This window comes from Hyperolius riggenbachi, chromosome 2 (genome assembly GCF_040937935.1).
Source record: "Hyperolius riggenbachi isolate aHypRig1 chromosome 2, aHypRig1.pri, whole genome shotgun sequence".
NCBI lineage: Eukaryota > Metazoa > Chordata > Amphibia > Anura > Hyperoliidae > Hyperolius > Hyperolius riggenbachi.
The window spans coordinates 392,582,941-392,599,963 of record NC_090647.1 but is presented as its reverse complement, the minus strand read 5'-3'; the positions used below and the strand labels follow the sequence as shown (position 1 = coordinate 392,599,963).

The following is a 17,023-nucleotide window of genomic DNA, read 5'->3' as shown; positions in this document are numbered from 1 at the left end:
TTACGTATGTAGGCATTAAGATCGGAAAAGATTTGAAACATATTGGATTGATTGGTGGGACAGAATGACAATCCTTTTTCAAGTAGGGTTGTTTCGCTATGGGATAGTTGATGATCGGACAGGTTAAATATGCACTTGGTTTGTTTTGGTTGAGGTTTGGAATCAGCTTTTATTGTTGTTTGTTGCGTTTTCCTTTTACCACGTTTACCTCTTTTTCGGATTCTGGGAGGGTTTTTTTTTTCTTTGGTTGTAGTATAATTCGTGATGCTTTTGGGCTGGGTAATTGATTTGTGAGTATGTTTTGGGACAGGGTTGCGGGAAGATCTAAAAAAGGCGAGGTAAGTGTGGTGTCAGCATTATTGGAAACGGAAATGATCTTGGGGGTTATAGGGTAACTTCTGTTCTGTTGGAAGAATGTCTCAATAGATGTTTGTGTGGTGATGATAGGTGGTTTGTTAGTAGTGTTCATGCTATTAGTCGTAGGGGCAGTGTTGTCAATGATCCCCTCTAGTATGGGGCTCTCCTGATTGTTGAGGTTGGGTGTGGTGGGTTCCGAGTCATAGATGCTGATCTGTGAGGCTCGAATGGGTGAGTCATGTTCTGGATCCGAACAGGGGGGGGAGGGATTGTCGGTCGTGTGTGGCTTAACAGTGTCTGATTTTATTGTTGGTATGAGGGAAAGTGGAGTATTTTTTCCGGAAAAGTTGTAATTGGGATACATTGAACGAATATGACAAATCACCATCAGTACGCGGGGTGGAGGTGATGGAAATTTTGGATTTGGGTTGTGTATTATTGGTGAAGGTTTTTTTGCTGTTGTTTGGACAGTGTGGCTTGGGTGACGCAGTGGGCCCAGTGTTGTAGTTAAAACTGTTTGGTGGCGGTGTGGAAGCCGTGAATTTCTTTGTGTTTTCGTTTTTCTTGGAGGTGATGGTGTTCTGGGCGTGGGTGATATCGGGAGTGTTTGATGGTGCTATAATTGGTGGTGGTGGAAGGAGGAGCGGTGGTGGATAGGGTGGAAATTTAGGGGGAGGTGGTGGGATGGTTAGACTCAGTGCTGGTGGGCGGTGAAGTGGGTGTGAGGGTGGGCCACCTGGTTGTGGAGGTCCAGGGAGGGTATGTTGTTTTTACCACCACTATATATAACCCTCCCCATAGCACTATGTGCCACATGGTATATTGTTTTCACCTATCACTATAACCTTCCCCATAGCACTATGTACTTTTTACCTACATGTGAGGAAACGTGAAAAAGCCGCGTGTACTGATAGCAAGGCGGCTGGCTCCACGTCCAGTGCGGAGGTTTGTACGCAGCAGCATGCGTCCAAGACTGTGAGAGATCGCGGAAAAGCCGCCGCATGTGCTACTGAGCAGGCGGCTGATTCCGTGTCCAGTGCGGCGGTTTGAACGCGGAAGCGTGTGTCTGGTAGCAGGGCAGAATGCGAAAATCTGCCGCATGGAGCAACAGTAAGGCGGCTGGTTCCGCGTCCAGCGCAGCGGTTTGCACGCGGCAACGTGTGTCTGGTGTGACTGAGTCTGTTAGTGCACCTGGATGGAGAACTACGCGCGCGAGCCAGAAGTCAGGACCTTTATACCAGCAGGAGATAGGTCAGCTGATCAGGACAATCAGCTGATTCCTGCTGGACTCCTGATTGGCTGAGTGGCTCGGGCGGGGCGGCAGAGTCCAGCAACTATATATACAGCTTGCTTGCCAGTTGTTGGTTGTCTGCCTTTGCAAACACTTACATGGAAGCATTCAGACCATAGTCAGATCCTACAGTGTGTTTGAACCAGGAGGACCTGGGAATTCACACTGAGCCAGATTACTTTTGTTTATCATTGTATTATTATTCAGACTAGTTCCAGGGTGTAGAGACCAAGGACCTCACACCCAAGACTAGGGAACTGTATTATCATTTGTGTTATGCTCCAGACTAGTTCCAGGGTGTCGAGACTATGGACCTCACACCCAGACTAGGGACTCTGTATTATTATTTGTGTTATACGTCAGACTAGTTCCAGGGTGTAGAGACCACGGACCTCACACCAAGACTAGGCATTGTTTGATATCTGTTATTCCTTGGGAGCTATCTCTCTCCCTAAGAGATAGTCTCCAGACCTGCTGGCGACATCCACCCTTCAGGTGTCACTCCCGCTCAGGTTCCTCCTACCTTCAGCCTGACTCCACCCCTTGGAGTATCTCAGGCTGTTGGAAGGTTCCTGTGTCCTCAAAAGCAGTATTCCAGGCTGCTTCTGATCACCTGCTCAGCAGGTGCATGTCTCAAAGTATTATGGTTACACCAAACACTCACATACCTTAGGTGTCCAGAGGTTAGCAATATATCTGATTATCGGTGATTCTGCAGATCATCAATAATCAGGTATATATCTGCATTCTTGGTGATACTGCAGATCACCAATAATCAGATTCTCTCTGCGTGCTGACACCAATCGTTACACTACACTAGCCAATTCCGCCCCACCTCCTCTTTGATGCTCCTCCCCTACTCCTGTTCAGGCCCACATCATACCTTGCACCTACTATTATATTACATTATATATATATTTTTCCTGCCAATCAAACCAAACCCCGCCCAGCTACCCCTCCCTTCCCTTCACAAATAATAACCCCCACTCTTCATTCTCACTTTTTTCCCAACTTAAAATACACAAAGAAATTGACTGTACGTTTATCATGTTTGTCTGATCACATACCAAATACGTGTCTTTTGTTCTTAATAGTGTACTCCTACCTCTACTGCCAGATGAAGCGGGTATAGACCTGCGAAACGCATTGTAAACAAAACCCTGAAGTGTACCAATAAATTTACTTTTGTTGAACTACACAGTTTTTGTGTCTGCTTGAAGGAGGTAAGTCCACCACTTACTCCTAAGCATTTTTAGATATTTTAAGTATTGTTTTTATACTTTTGGCGCCTCTGTTCAGTTTTCAATATACTACTGTGTAATAGTTACTTCACAGGCCAGGCCAGCATCTGTTGTAATCTGTGACTGTCATCTGCCCGACCCTATTGATTGCGTCCGTGTGTGACAGACTTTTTTTGTCACTCACTGTCTGTCACACGAGTTAGTTATTGACTACTGCACTACTACTAGGGATTATAGTTAGTAGTAGTTGTTACCTACGTACTAGTTTGCTTAATTTGTACTGCTATAGTCTGTGAGTTTATTTAGTGCCGCAGGCCTCACTACTGTGTAATAGTTACTTCACAGGCCAGGCCAGCATCTGTTGTGATCTATGACTGTCATCTGCCCGATCCTATTGATTGCTTCCGTGTGTGACAGACTTTTATTTGTCTTTTTTTTGTTTTGTATGTTTTTCTTTTTGTATTTCTATATTATTGCACAGTGACTGGCAGAGGTTGAGGGCGAGGCACCACCAGGAGAGGCAGCGCCATTGCTGCAGCCACTGGCAGCACCAGCAGGTCTGTGACTGGTCCGCCGCCAGCCACTGACCACAGAGTTGTGGGGGAGGGAGCAGAGGCACAACAGCAGCGTGTTGCGCCCATCTTTGAGACGGGTCGTTGCCCCCGGCCCATTGCGGAGACTCAGGCACAGGTTGTCGTGGAAATGATAGCGGAGCAGCAAGCCACAGTTTCCAGCCAGACCTCCAATGCCAGCGAGACCAGTGCCACCACCAGCACTCCGGTCCACAGCAGGCCTCCAGCAGTGCTTAAGGTCACGTCGACCCCAGCGACCAGCCTGCCCTCACTGAGCTCGCTGTTCACCCCAGGGACCGTGAGCGCTTTGAGGGATGTGGTTGCCGAGTTTGAGGAGGAGATGATGGGGACATGCAAGGAGGAGGAGGAGAAGTTTGAGGTGGAGGAGTTTGTTGTTGGCGCAAAACAACCTGATTTTCATGAGGAGGAGGAGGGGCCTGATGCAGGGGATGTTGCGGCAGAAGAGTTGGTTGGGGGCTCAGAGGAGATGTTTAGGGATGATGATGATGAGGTGCTGGATCGTCCCTATGTGTCACTACCAGCACAGTTGGGTGAAGGCAGCTCGTCAACGGAGGAGGAGGCATCTCTGGCACAGAGGCGCGGCAGCAGTATGGCGGCCAGCACAGGGCGAGGAAGGCAGGAGCCACAGCCTGCTGCTTCAGCCGCTACCACCACCACCCGCACCAAAGCTCCTCCAAGCAGAGGGGAAAAAAAACAGCCCTCCAAGGGCAAAAAAGCTCCTCAGCCCTCAAGCTTGAAGGGCAAGTTAAAATCCCCAGTCTGGCGTTACTTCACTGTGCGCGCTGACGATAAGACCTGTGCCGTTTGCCACAGTTGCGGTGACAGCCTGAGCAGAGGTCGGGATCTGAACAAGTTGGGTACCTCGTGCCTGCAGACCCACTTGCAGACCAAACATTTTGAGGACTACATTGAGTTTCTGAGGCAGAGGGACAGTGCCGCAGGAAGTGGTCAGAGCCAGACAGCCACTGCACAGCCTTCAGCAGCAGCATCCGACCCTCCTGCTCATCCAGCATCAGCAGCAGGAGCACAGAAACTCACTGCTCTCCCCCCCCCCCCCCCCCCGGGCAGCCAGTCCTCAGTGGCCTCATCTGTTCCCTCCACACTCTTCCTCCCATGCAGGCAAATGCTGCCAGACCCTTCTCAGTGAGTCATTTCCCGGTCTGACCAAGGTTCTGCCTCCCACCAACAGGCGCATCCGGGTGCTGAACGGGTTGCTTGCCCAGGCCATGTGCTCCCAGCTCCTTCAGTACTCCTTTGTGCAGGAGGGGAGTGACATGAGAACGCTCCTGCAGTATGGGATCCCGGAGTGGCAAATTCCCAGCCGCCAATATTTCTCCCGCACGGCAATCCCAGCACTGTACCAGTTCGCTATGGCGAATGTGAGCCACTCGCCCGATCACACTGTGATCACCATGGACTCCTGGAGCAGCCGTTTTGGCACAGACTGCTACCTGTCCTTCACAGCCCACTTGGTCAGCCTAGTGGAATGCGCAAGCGAGGAAGCAGCAGATCCATCCTCGGGCTATTCAGCAGCAGCAGCACCAGTTGTCCACTATGTGGTACCACCACACGGGGTCAGGGGAGAGGCAGCAGCTCCCGCTGCCAAGTGACCTCACCTCAACAGCAACGTGAAGGCCCACCATTGCCAAGCGCTGCTGGAGATGAGATGCCTGGGGAAGAACAGTTTGATGGCAGCCAACAAGCTCCACTACCTGAGGGAGCAGGAGAAGACGTGGCTGACCCCCAGAGGCCTCAGAGTCAGATTGGTGGTATCCGACAATGCGGCCAACCTGCTGGCTGCCATCACCAGGGGACACTTGACCCATGTCCCCTGCTTGGCCCACGTCCTGAACCTGGTGGTGCAGAACTTCATGCGCACCTACCAGGGGATGGACAATCTTTTGGAAGCGGCTCGGAAACTTGTGCGCAGTTTCCGCCGCTCAGCCGCTGCTGCAGCAAACCTGGCCGACATGCAGCAGCGCAAGGGCCTGCCACGACATCACCTTGTCATCGATGTGCCAACTCACTGGAACTCCACCCTGGCGATGTTGGAGTGGCTGGTTGAGCAGAGGAGGGCTGTCAACTGCCACATCGTTGAGGCCACTCTCGCTGGCACCACCAAACTCCAGCTCCTCTCCAACGCACAGTGGGGGCAGATGCAGCAGGTCTGCTTGGTGTTGGCTTCCAAGGAACCAACCTGGTCAGCGAGAAACGGGCATCCCTCTGGCAGTGGGTGCCCATTGTTTGTCTGCTGGACAGGGCCCTGACTGATCTGATGGATGTGGGAGAGGAGGCCCTGATCCAGCTGGAACAGCAGCCACCTGCGCAGTCCACTTCTACATAGGAGTTGGAGGAGGAGGAGTTGGAGGTGCTGGACGTTGCTGTTGAGGGGAAACAGCGGAGTGCTGCTGCAGGGGTGCGAGGGTGGAGAGAGGAGGAAGAGGCCCAGAGGCCAGAGGAGGAGGACAGCGAACTTGTGGCCACTGACCCTGATGTCTCTGCTGGATGGTCCACCCTGTTCCCCATGGCAGCACACATGCTGGGGTGCCTGCGCACAGACACTAGGGTTAAGAAGATGTGGGCACGGGAGGACGCCTGCATCAGCATGATCCTGGATCCACAGCTGAAGGGGAAGGTGGGTCAGTTTCTGCCTGCTGGAGACCCTGAGCAACGAACAAGGGAGTTGCAGCAGATCCTTGTTCGGCGATTGGAGGAAGCCTTCCCCCAGCCTTCCACCTCTCTGTCCTTGTCCAGCCAGCACAGCAGCCGGTGCCTGCAGCCAGCAGCAGCAGCAGCAGCAGCAGCATCAGGCACCCAGGAGACCTGCTGTCCTTGACAAAGGCACTCTACATGACGGTAGAGCAGCCGAGAGAGGAGGTGCATGCAGCAGCATCCTCCTCTCAAAGTCACAGCCAGCACCTGACCCGGATGGTGGCTGACTACATATGGTCCTAAATGGGCTTTACACCAGTGAGGAGCCTGTGGACCCCTTAGAGTACTGGGTCGAGCGCTTGCAGATCTGGAGTGAGCTGGCGCAGTATGCCCTGGAAGTCCTGACCTGCCCCCCTTCCAGCGTGCTGTCTGAGAGGTGCTGCAGTGCAGGCGGTGACTAGTGTTGGGCGAACAGTGTTCGCCACTGTTCGGGTTCTGCAGAACATCACCCTGTTCGGGTGATGTTCGAGTTCGGCCGAACACCTGATGGTGTTCGGCCTTTTAAGTTCGGGTTCGCCCCGAACTACTGAATGGCCGCCGAACAGGGCCGAACAGGGCCCCTGTTCGACCGAACAGGGCCCTGTTCGCCCGAACATGCCGCAATATGGCCCCCCTATGGGGTCGCAGGCATAAGGGGGGAGCATGCCCCGATCGCGGGGGGGTCGGAAATTCCCCCCACCCCCTCCGCTAGCGCTCCCCCCTCTGCCCGCTTCCCCATAAAAAAAGTTTAAGGCAAGTTAAATAGTACTTGATGGCTGGCCTGGCACTGGCAGTGGAGTGAGGAGGAGGAGGAGTCCGAGTAGCAGAGTGACGCGTTGAGGCCGGGCAGCGGGCGGTTCAGCGGTAGTACCCTTGTGGTACTTCCGCCCTTTCTCTGACCTCACGTCCTCTACGTGATGACGCATACGAGGGTACGCGTGACGCGTACCCTCGTATGAAGAGGACGTGAGGTCAGAGAAAGGACGGAAGTACCACAAGGGTACTACCGCTGAACCGCCCGCTGCCCGGCCTCAACGCGTCACTCTGCTACTCGGACTCCTCCTCCTCCTCACTCCACTGCCAGTGCCAGGCCAGCCATCAAGTACTATTTAACTTGCCTTAAACTTTTTTTATGGGAAAGCGGGCAGAGGGGGGAGCGCTAGCGGAGGGGGTGGGGGGAATTTCCGACCCCCCCGCGATCGGGGCATGCTCCCCCCTTATGCCTGCGACCCCATAGGGCCCCAAAAATGGGCATGTTCGGGGGTCCCATTGACTTCCATTGAGTTCGGCGTTCGGGCCGAACATGCCGAACATCTGGCCCATGTTCGGCCTGTTCGGCCCGAACCCGAACATCCAGGTGTTCGCCCAACACTAGCGGTGACGTGGTCACCAAGAAGAGCTCTTGTCTGTCCCCAGAGTCCGTGGACAGACTCACATTCCTTAAGATCAACCAGGCCTGGATTGAAGGCACGTTCCAGGCACCTGTTGTTGGTGAGAGGAGGCTATGAGGTGCCTGGGAATTATTTTTTCAAAACCTCAACCTTCAGTCCCCTGCTAATTTGGACTGGTTCTTCTGTAGGTGCTGTGGTACCACCACTAGGTGCCATGGCCCGTTACATGGTATGCTGCCTGCCACATGTTTTTCCTCCTCCTCCTCCTGCTGCTGCTGCTGCTGCTGTATTTAACCTCCTGCTGTCTGTTCCCACCGCCAGGGTCCACAGAATTATGCGCTGCTGCCATGCGCCACTAGCTATTACGCCACTACAATAGCTACATTTTTTGGTAAAACAAAAAATTATTCTGAGGTGTATGGGTTGAAAACTGTGCTGTCCCAGTTGTGTATTGGACACAATGTGGGCTTCATGACTGCTGTCTGGAACCTCCTGCTGTTGGTGTTTATTTACAGCCATGGTACCAATGCTAGGTGCCATGGCCCGTTACATTGCCTGCTGCCACACGCCACTCCTCCTCCTCCTCCTGCTGCTGTATTTAACCTCCTGCTGTCTGTGTTCCCACCGCTAGGCTCCATAGAATTATGCGCTGCTGGCATGCATCACTAGCTATTACACCACAAATTTAACTATGCTGTTGAAGAAAAAATTTTACAACAGTTGAGTTCTGTAAGGGAAGAAAACATTAAGTTGGGTACAAGAGGAAGAATATGAACAAAAAAACAAACAAAGAAAGAAGATGGTAAAGAAGAAGAAGAGGAAGAAGAAGAACCAGGTGAAGAAGAAGAAGAATAACCAGGAGAAGAAGAAGAAGGAGAAGAAGAACCAGGTAAAGAAGATGAAGAAGAACCAGGTGAGGAAGAAGAAGAACCAGGTGAAGAAGAAGAACCAGAAGAAGAAGAACCAGGTGAAGAAGAACCAGATGAAGAAGAAGAAGAAGAAGACAAACCAGATGATGAAGAAGAATCAGATGATAATGATGATGAAGAAGAAGAAGAACCAGGTGAAGAAGAAGAAGAACCAGGTGCCAGTAAAAAAGAAGATGATGAAGATGATGGTGATGAGAAAGAAGATGGTGAAACAGAAAAATAAAACGGTGAAGAAAAAGATGGAGAGAAGAAAAAAAAAGAAGGTGAAGACGGTGAAGAAGAATAAACAAGCAAATGCAGGAAAAAAGTTTTCCACCATTTTTTTTTTATTACACCTATTTAATTGTGATTTCCCTTAAAAAAAAATTGCTTTAAGGCTATCTGAATTCGTGATCACGACTATTACCCGAATTCAATTACTGATCACGACTCAAATTTGAATCGAATTCTATGGTCGTGATCACGGCCGAATCCGAATTTGACCCGGACCCGAATTCGAATGTACTCAAATCGAATTTGGGTACATTCGAGCATCGCTGCCTAGAATCCTGCTCCTCACACGGGCACAGCAGCAAGGACAGCATGGTCTTCAGATGTTATGGTGATGTCAGACATGCAAAGTTTTTTTTATCCGATGCATGGCCACAGCCCTTCGAGATCCACCCTCCGAAAACCCCTCGACTGCCAGGTAGCGGACTACCTGGCCTTAACTGCTCACAGGGGTGCTCATCTGGATTCTGGATATCCGGGTAACCCGGGTATCCAAACTTTTTTCAGCTATCCGACCGGATTCGGATTCCGGATACCTGGGCCCAAATCCAGATAGCTTTCTGCGGATAGTTGGCTGGGCAATGCAGATATCCACGGATACCGTGGATATCCGGCAGATATCTGACTATTGAGATACTGTATGAGGTCCAGGACGTCATTGAGCCAATCAGAGGGCTCCCAGCAGAAGCCCTAGCAACCAATCACAGAGGGGAACCCTGGCCAGCCCCACCTGACCTCATTGAGCCAATCAGAGGGCTCCCAGCCTAAACCCTGGCACCCAATCACAGAAAGGAACACTGGCCAGCCCCCCTTGTATAATAAGGAGGTCTGCCATGATGAGAAATAGCGTCCCTTGCTTGTGAATGCTCACTGAGAGACATGCTCCAGTGCTGCTGGCCTAGCAAGTGTGTATACAGTGTAAACCTAAAGCTGTTCAGTGATTAACCCCTTCACTATCACTACACTATTGTTAAATCATTAATTAGCTTGATTTCATTGTGTGACAGTCAGAATGTGTGCTCCAGTGCTGCAGACAGCTGCTATGTGTCTGTGTGTGTGCTGTGTAAAGACCAGGCCAGCTGCTGCCTGCTGGCCAGCTATTAGCCTTAGCTAGCTACAGTATAGGTTAGGTTAGGGAATAGCATTACTGTGTAATTGTGTAGTTAGTACTGTAGTACTTCAGTCAGTGCTAGTAGTTGTTAGAGTAGTAGTACAACTGTGTTAGCTTACTATAGAAATGCTGTGCTGCTGAGCAGTGCCAGTGTGACAGTTAGTGTCCTCTCCTCTGCTGTCTGACTGCCACTCGGCACATGGCCCTTGGCACTTTGCACGTGGCAGGTGGCACTGGCACTTGTCACGGAAAAGTGCCACGTGCAAAGTGCCACGTGCAAACACGTGCAAAGTGCCACGTTCAAACACGTGCAAAGTGCCATGAGCAAAGTGCCACATGCAAAGTGCCATGTGCAAACACATGTAAAGTGCAAAGTGCCACGTGCAAACACATGCAAAGTGTCACGTGCAAAGTGCCATGTGCAAACACGTGCAAACACGTGCAAAGTGCCACATGCAAACACGTGCAAACACGTGCAAAGTGCCACATGCAAAGTGCAAAGTGCAAAGTTCCATGTGCCACTTTGCACTTTGCACTTTGCATGTGTTTGCACGTGGCACTTTGCTCGTGGCACTTTGCTCGTGGCACTTTGCACGTGTTTGCATGTGGCACTTTTCACTTTGCACTTTGCACATGACTTTTTGCACTTTGCACATGTTTGCATGTGGCACTTTGCATGTGGCACTTTGCACTTTGCACGTGCCACTTGCACGTGGCCTTTGCATGTGGCACTGTGCACTTTGCACGTGGCACTTTGCATGTTGCACTTTGCACGTATTTGCACATGGCATTTTGCATGTGCTATTTTGCATGTGGCACTTTGCACGTGGCACTTTGCACTTTGCACGTGGCACTTTGCACATCACACGTCGCACTTTGCACGTGGCACTTTGCACTCGGCACATGGCACGTCGCACTTGGCACGTGGCACTTTGCATGTGTTTGCACGTGGCACTTTGCATGTGGCACTGTGCACTTTGCACGTGGCACTTTGCTCATGACACTTTACATGTGCGATTTTGCACGTGGCAATTTGCACGTGGCACTTTGTACTTTGCACGTGGCACCTTGCACTTTGCACATGGCACTTTGCACTTGGCACATGGCACTTGGCACTTGGCACGTGGCACTTTGCACATGCCACGTGCCAAGTGCTACATGCCAAGTGTCACGTTCAGCATGCTCCTGGCAGACATTACACCTGCTGCTGCTGCACTGCCCTGTTCCTGCTGCCTGTGCTGCTCACACTGCCAGGGTGCCACAGGCCACTGCTGCTGTGCTGATACCACCTATATTTAACCCAAAACACAATTGCTGTGTAATTTTTTGGAGGTGTCTGGGCTAAAAACTGCCATGTCCCAGTTGTGCGGTTGGACTTTGGACACAATGTAGGCTGCACGACCGCTGTCTGGAACCTAGGCCTGATGTTAATTGACAGCCATTTTTTTTTGGGGGGGGGGGGATTTTAAGTCCCCACATCATCAATTAGTGTTCCCCTTTAAAAAATAATGATGCTATTATTATTATTATTATTATTTATTGTATTTATAAAGCGCCAACATATTACGCAGCGCTGGACAATAAATATATACAATGATACAAGGATGACATACATAGGGTTATACACATAGAACAAAGTTATACATACAAATTGTACAAAATACATGATCATGCAATATGGGCTGGTTAGGTAGGCCCAGTAATACAAGTACAGGCTGTCATAGGACAGGAGCACATGATCCTGTAGATTACACTAGGGAGTGGAGGACCCTGCCAGAGGCTTACAATCTAAAGGATATATGTCTCATTTACCCTAAAAAACATTTTTAAAGCAATTTAAAGGCCACTTCTGGGTTTTCTATCCAGATATCCGAATTTGCCCGGATTTCCCGGATACTGGGGTCGGATATCCGATTCGGATCCAGATTGAAAAATTTTGAAATCGGATATCCGACCCGGATCGGATATCTGGGTATCCGAATCCGGATCCAATCCGGATTTTAAAAAAGGGGTATCTGAGCACCACTGACTTTGAAGAGTGATGAACCCCTGGATTCTTGGGTGTGTAGGCTTGACCTGTGGCCTGAGCTCTCACAATTTGATATCAAACTTCTCTCTTGCCGAACCTCAAGCATCCTGTCCGTCAGCGGAGCAGGAGGCATTGTCACTGAAAAGTGCAGCTGATTAGGTCAAAAAAGTGTGGATTACCTAACCTTTATAAAAAATGAATGAGGCATGGATCCCGGAGGGCTACTGCTTTTCCGAAGACTTTTAAGTGAGTCCCCACCATGCATCTCTGAACCACTGTGTCCAGACCAGGACTCCACTCCACAGGTGGATCCTGAATTTTTAAGGAAAAAAAAAAATCTGGCATGTGTACAAGCCTAATTTTTCTGGCCTATGGTGCTGAACTGTGGCTGCAACAACAACAAAAAAGGCATGTACATCATGTCAATTCCCCTTCGTGATTGTTACCTTGTCTTGGTGAGGGGGCTTGCTTATCACAATGAAGCAATGACCTATATGAGTGTGTTGGGGGCACAGCCAAGAGGAGAAGGTCATTGCTTCATTGTGGACAGACCAGATTCGATAGATCAGCTGCATAATTTTTGGCAAAACCTTTGGTCACCTCAGGTGATTATTCAATAAAGCTTACTAGGTCATCACTGGGCCCACACTGCAGAATTACTGTTTTCTGGGTCACTTTACTGTCACTGAGCTACCTCAGCTCAATCGTAGAGGCTGGAAAACCGCCATGGCCTGCACTCTCGCCAATGTGCGCACATAAGCACGGTGACCACTACACAAAGATTGCGGCCTAGAGGACTAACGTTTAAGTCCTAAGAGTCTCAACTATTAACAACTCTTTGCGGTGCGTTAAACGCTGAGTTTAGTCAGTGTGAAGCGGGTGTAACCCTTACATTACCACTCTGGACATTGAAAATCAGCCCTCTATTCCTCAAATGTAGGAATGTACTGTGATTTCTGCCCTTTAGGGATTAGAAACCTGACTCTGCATCAACTCTGTAATTTTTGGTGGGACATTTTGCATGGATTCCCCTCCGCCATGCCCCTGTCCAGGTGTTAGTGCCTTTGAAACTAGTTTTCCATCACTTTTGTGGCCAGAAACAGTCTTTGTAGTTTGTGAAATTTACCTGCTCATTGAAGTCTATGGAGGTTCCCTCGGTTTGTGCGAATCCTTCTTCTGGAAGTTCGGATTCAACGTTCGCGAACCCAAAATCTGATGTTCACGACATCTCTAGTCTCATGTTCCTTCCCAGATCTCTATTTAGCAAATCTCTGGCAGAGGATAAAGTACCCTCCTGCTTTAAAAAAGCCACGGTCATTCTGGTTCCCTAAAAGCCAGGTATTAGTGATCTTAACAACTACAGGCCTATTGCCCTTACTCCCACCTTCATGAAGATCCTGGAAAGACTGGTCCTCTCCTACCTGAATCGCTCCACCGATTGGACCCACTTGAATTTGCATACAGGGCAGACAGGTCTATTAAGGATGCCATCAACATCACTTTGGCGCCCATCACAGAACACCTTGATAGCCCTGACACCTGCGCCGGGATCATCTTCCTTGACTTCAGCCTTTAATAAAATCTGCCCAGACATCCTATATGACAACCTTGCACAACTTGGTCTCGACCCCACTCTGCGCACCTGGATCAAAACTTCCTCTCCAACAGGATGCAACTAGTGAAGCTTGCTCTTCCAAGGAAAGAATCACGAACACAGGATCCCCGCAAGAGTGCATGCTGTCCCCGATCCTTTTCTCCCTTTACACAAATAGATGCATCTCTTCTGCCGACTCAGTCAAGGTCATAAAATTTACAGATGACACCACCATTGTTGGCCTCATTGCCAGTGATAGAGAACACGCACACCAGAATTAGATTGAACGTATTTGCAAGTGGTGCAAGGACAATCAGCTTGTATTCAATGCCGCAAAAACTGTCAAACTGATAGTGAACTTCAGAAGGCACCCTTCCACACTAAACCCGCGTACAGTGAAAAATGGCGCCAGTTAAATAACGGCACACGCTTCCGCCTGATGTTTGTTTAAAACGATATTTATCGTTTTAAAGGTTAAAATGGTGCAGACCTTGTGAACGTTATTTATAATTTTAAATCCTGCTTTTTTTGTCCTGCCTGAATGTTATTTATCGTTTTAAGCCTTGCTTTGCTGCCCTTTGAAAATATGTCTGCATGCTGAATTTAATGTTTAATAGCAAAGCCCCCTTAAAAGCTAGAAACATGAAATTTGCAGGTTATGTTAAGAAGAACAGTGGGAACAAGCGGAATTTTTTTTTTTTCAAAAAGACCTCATACTTTTTGAGAAAATCGATTTTAAAGTTTCAAAGGAAAAAAGTTACATTTAAATGTGGCAAATGAAAGTTCTTAGGGTAACAAATCCCGCCGACTTTAGCAGTTAATAGCAAAGGCCCCTTACATCCTAGCAACACCAAATTTGCAGGATATGTTAAAAAGATAGTGGGAAAAAATATTTAAAAAAAAATACAGGTCCTTCTCAAAAAATTAGCATATTGTGATAAAGTTTATTATTTTCTGTAATGTACTGATAAACATTAGACATTCATATATTTTAGATTTATTACACACAACTGAAGTAGTTCAAGACTTTTATTGTTTTAATATTGATGATTTTGGCATACAGCTCATGAAAACCTAAAGTTCCTATCTCAAAAAATTAGCATATCATGAAAAGGTTCTCTAAATGAGCTATTTACCTAATCATCTGAATCAACTAATTAACTATAAACACTTGCAAAAGATTCCCGAGGCTTTTAAAAACTCCCAGCCTGGTTCATTACTCATAACCGCAATCATGGGTAAGACTGCCGACCTGACTACTGTCCAGAAGGCCATCATTGACACCCTCAAGCAATAGGGTAAGACACAGAAAGAAATTTCTGAACGAATAGGCTGTTCCCAGAGTGCTGTATCAAGGCACCTCAGTGGGAAGTCTGTGGGAAGGAAAAAGTGTGGCAGAAAACGCTGAGGTGAACGGACCCTGAGTAAGATTGTGGAGAAGGACTGATTCCAGACCTAGGGGGACCTGCGGAAGCAGTGGACTGAGTCTGGAGTAGAAACATCCAGAGCCACCGTGTACAGGCATGTGCAGGAAATGGGCTACAGGTGCCGCATTCCCCAGGTCAAGCCACTTTTGAACCAGAAACAGCGGCAGTGGTCCAAAGTACTTTTTTCGGATGAAAGCAACTTTTGTATGTCATTCGGAAATCAAGGAGACAGAGTCTGGAGGAAGACTGGGGAGAGGGAAATGCCAAAATGCCTGAAGTCCAGTGTCAAGTACCCACAGTCAGTGATGGTCTGAGGTGCCATGTCAGCTGCTGGTGTTGGTCCACTGTGTTTTATCAAGGGCAGGGTCAATGCAGCTAGCTATCAGGAGATTTTGGAGCATTTCATGCTTCCATCTGCTGAAAAGCTTTATGGAGATGAAGATTTCATTTTTCAGCACAACCTGGCACCTGCTCACAGTGCCAAAACCAGTGGTAAATGGTTTACTGACCATGGTATTACTGTGCTCAATTGGCCTGCCAACTCTCCTGACCTGAAACCCATAGAGAATCTGTGGGATATTGTGAAAAGAAAGTTGAGAGACGCAAGACCAAACACTCTGGATGAGCTTAAAGCGGATCTGAGATGAAAAACTAACTATAACAAGTAACTTGTCTATATATCTTATGTACAGTTTAGATAGTTTACACAGCAAATCTGTCTGCATACTGCTTTAATAGAATATGATTATTTCTTCCTGTGATACAATGACTGCAGCCATGTTTGTAAACATTACACAGAGGCAGGCCTATCTGCACCATCAGCACTCAGACTGAAAAAACCCAATTCCCCCTCCTCCTCCCTCCTCCCCTCTGCCTCTGAAATCTCTGGCTAGTAATACCTCCCCCTCCTCCTGCCCAGACTGAGCTCCCATGAGCCCTTGCTACTGCCAAGGCTCTCTGAAAACTGTGGGTGGGGCTTATTTAGTTTATAGGGAATTAGAGTATTAAAACAAAAACAAAAAAGTATTTGGCTTGAGGTATGCCCTATAAACTATAGGAAAGGAACACAATTATGCAATGAGTAAAAGTTCATCTCGGATCCACTTTAAGGCCACTCAAAGCATCCTGGGCCTCCATAACACCTGAGCAGTGCCACAGGCTGATTGCCTCCATGCCACGTCGCATTGAAGCAGTCATTTCTGCAAAAGTATTCCCGACTAAGTATTGAGTGCATAACTGAACATAATTATGTGAAGGTTGATGTTCTGTTTTAAAAACACTTTTCTTTTATTGGTCGGATGAAATATGCTAATTTTTTGAGATAGGAATTTGGGGTTTTCATGAGCTGTATGCCAAAATCATCAATATTAATCAATAAAAGGCTTGAACTACTTCAGTTGTGTGTAATGAATCTAAAATATATGAAATTCTAATGTTTATCAGTACATTACAGTAAATAATATATCACAATATGCTAATTTTTTGAGAAGGACCTGTATATATATTTTTTGTTCAGTGTGGGAAATAAAAAAAAATGACACGGGGTCCCCCTACAGAGCCTCTGTAACCCCTTGTCCCCACATGCAGGCTGGGATAGCCAGAATGCAGAGCCCCAGCCGACTGGAGATTTGCACCTTTGAGCTATACCAGCCTGTATTTATTTAGCCTTTATTAATCTTAATTAACCAGAAATACTTACCTGTACCTTTTAAAAAAAAGTTCCCATGCCCATATCCTTGGGAAAAGGTCCGACGCCAATATCCTCTATCTTGCGATCTTCTGTTACATTGATTGAAGATCACCGCGCATCGCCGCCACACACGCCACCCCTGCCGAACTGCTCTCAGCAATAGTATAGCGAGCAAAAAGCATCTTTTAATTTCCCTCCAAGGCTCCCCATTGGTTCCCTGACAGACCAATGGGGATCATGAGGATCCCCATTGGTCGATAAGGAACCAATGGGGAGCTTTGGAGGGAAATTTAAAGATGCTTTTTGCTGTCAGCTATACTAAGTATAGCTGAGAGCATGTCCTATGTGGCCCTCCCTGCCTTCCCCACCCATCACCCTCACCCATACTGGCACCCATGGGTGCACCGGG

General features: G+C 48.4%; 1 protein-coding gene across 12 annotated transcripts in view; it reads left to right on the top strand.

The window, feature by feature from the left end:
- Positions 1-17,023, top strand: part of PLXNA2 (plexin A2) — a 3,799,727-nt gene that overhangs the window by 3,436,773 nt on the left and 345,931 nt on the right. The window contains exon 28 of one of the 12 annotated variants that reach the window (XM_068269778.1): positions 2,743-2,821. The exons of the other annotated variants lie outside the window; for them this stretch is intronic. Coding sequence (XP_068125879.1) covers positions 2,743-2,780 — 38 coding nt within the window. The 3' untranslated portion in view covers positions 2,781-2,821. Of the gene's footprint in view, positions 1-2,742; positions 2,822-17,023 lie in introns of those variants that run through there. 12 annotated transcript variants of the gene reach the window in all.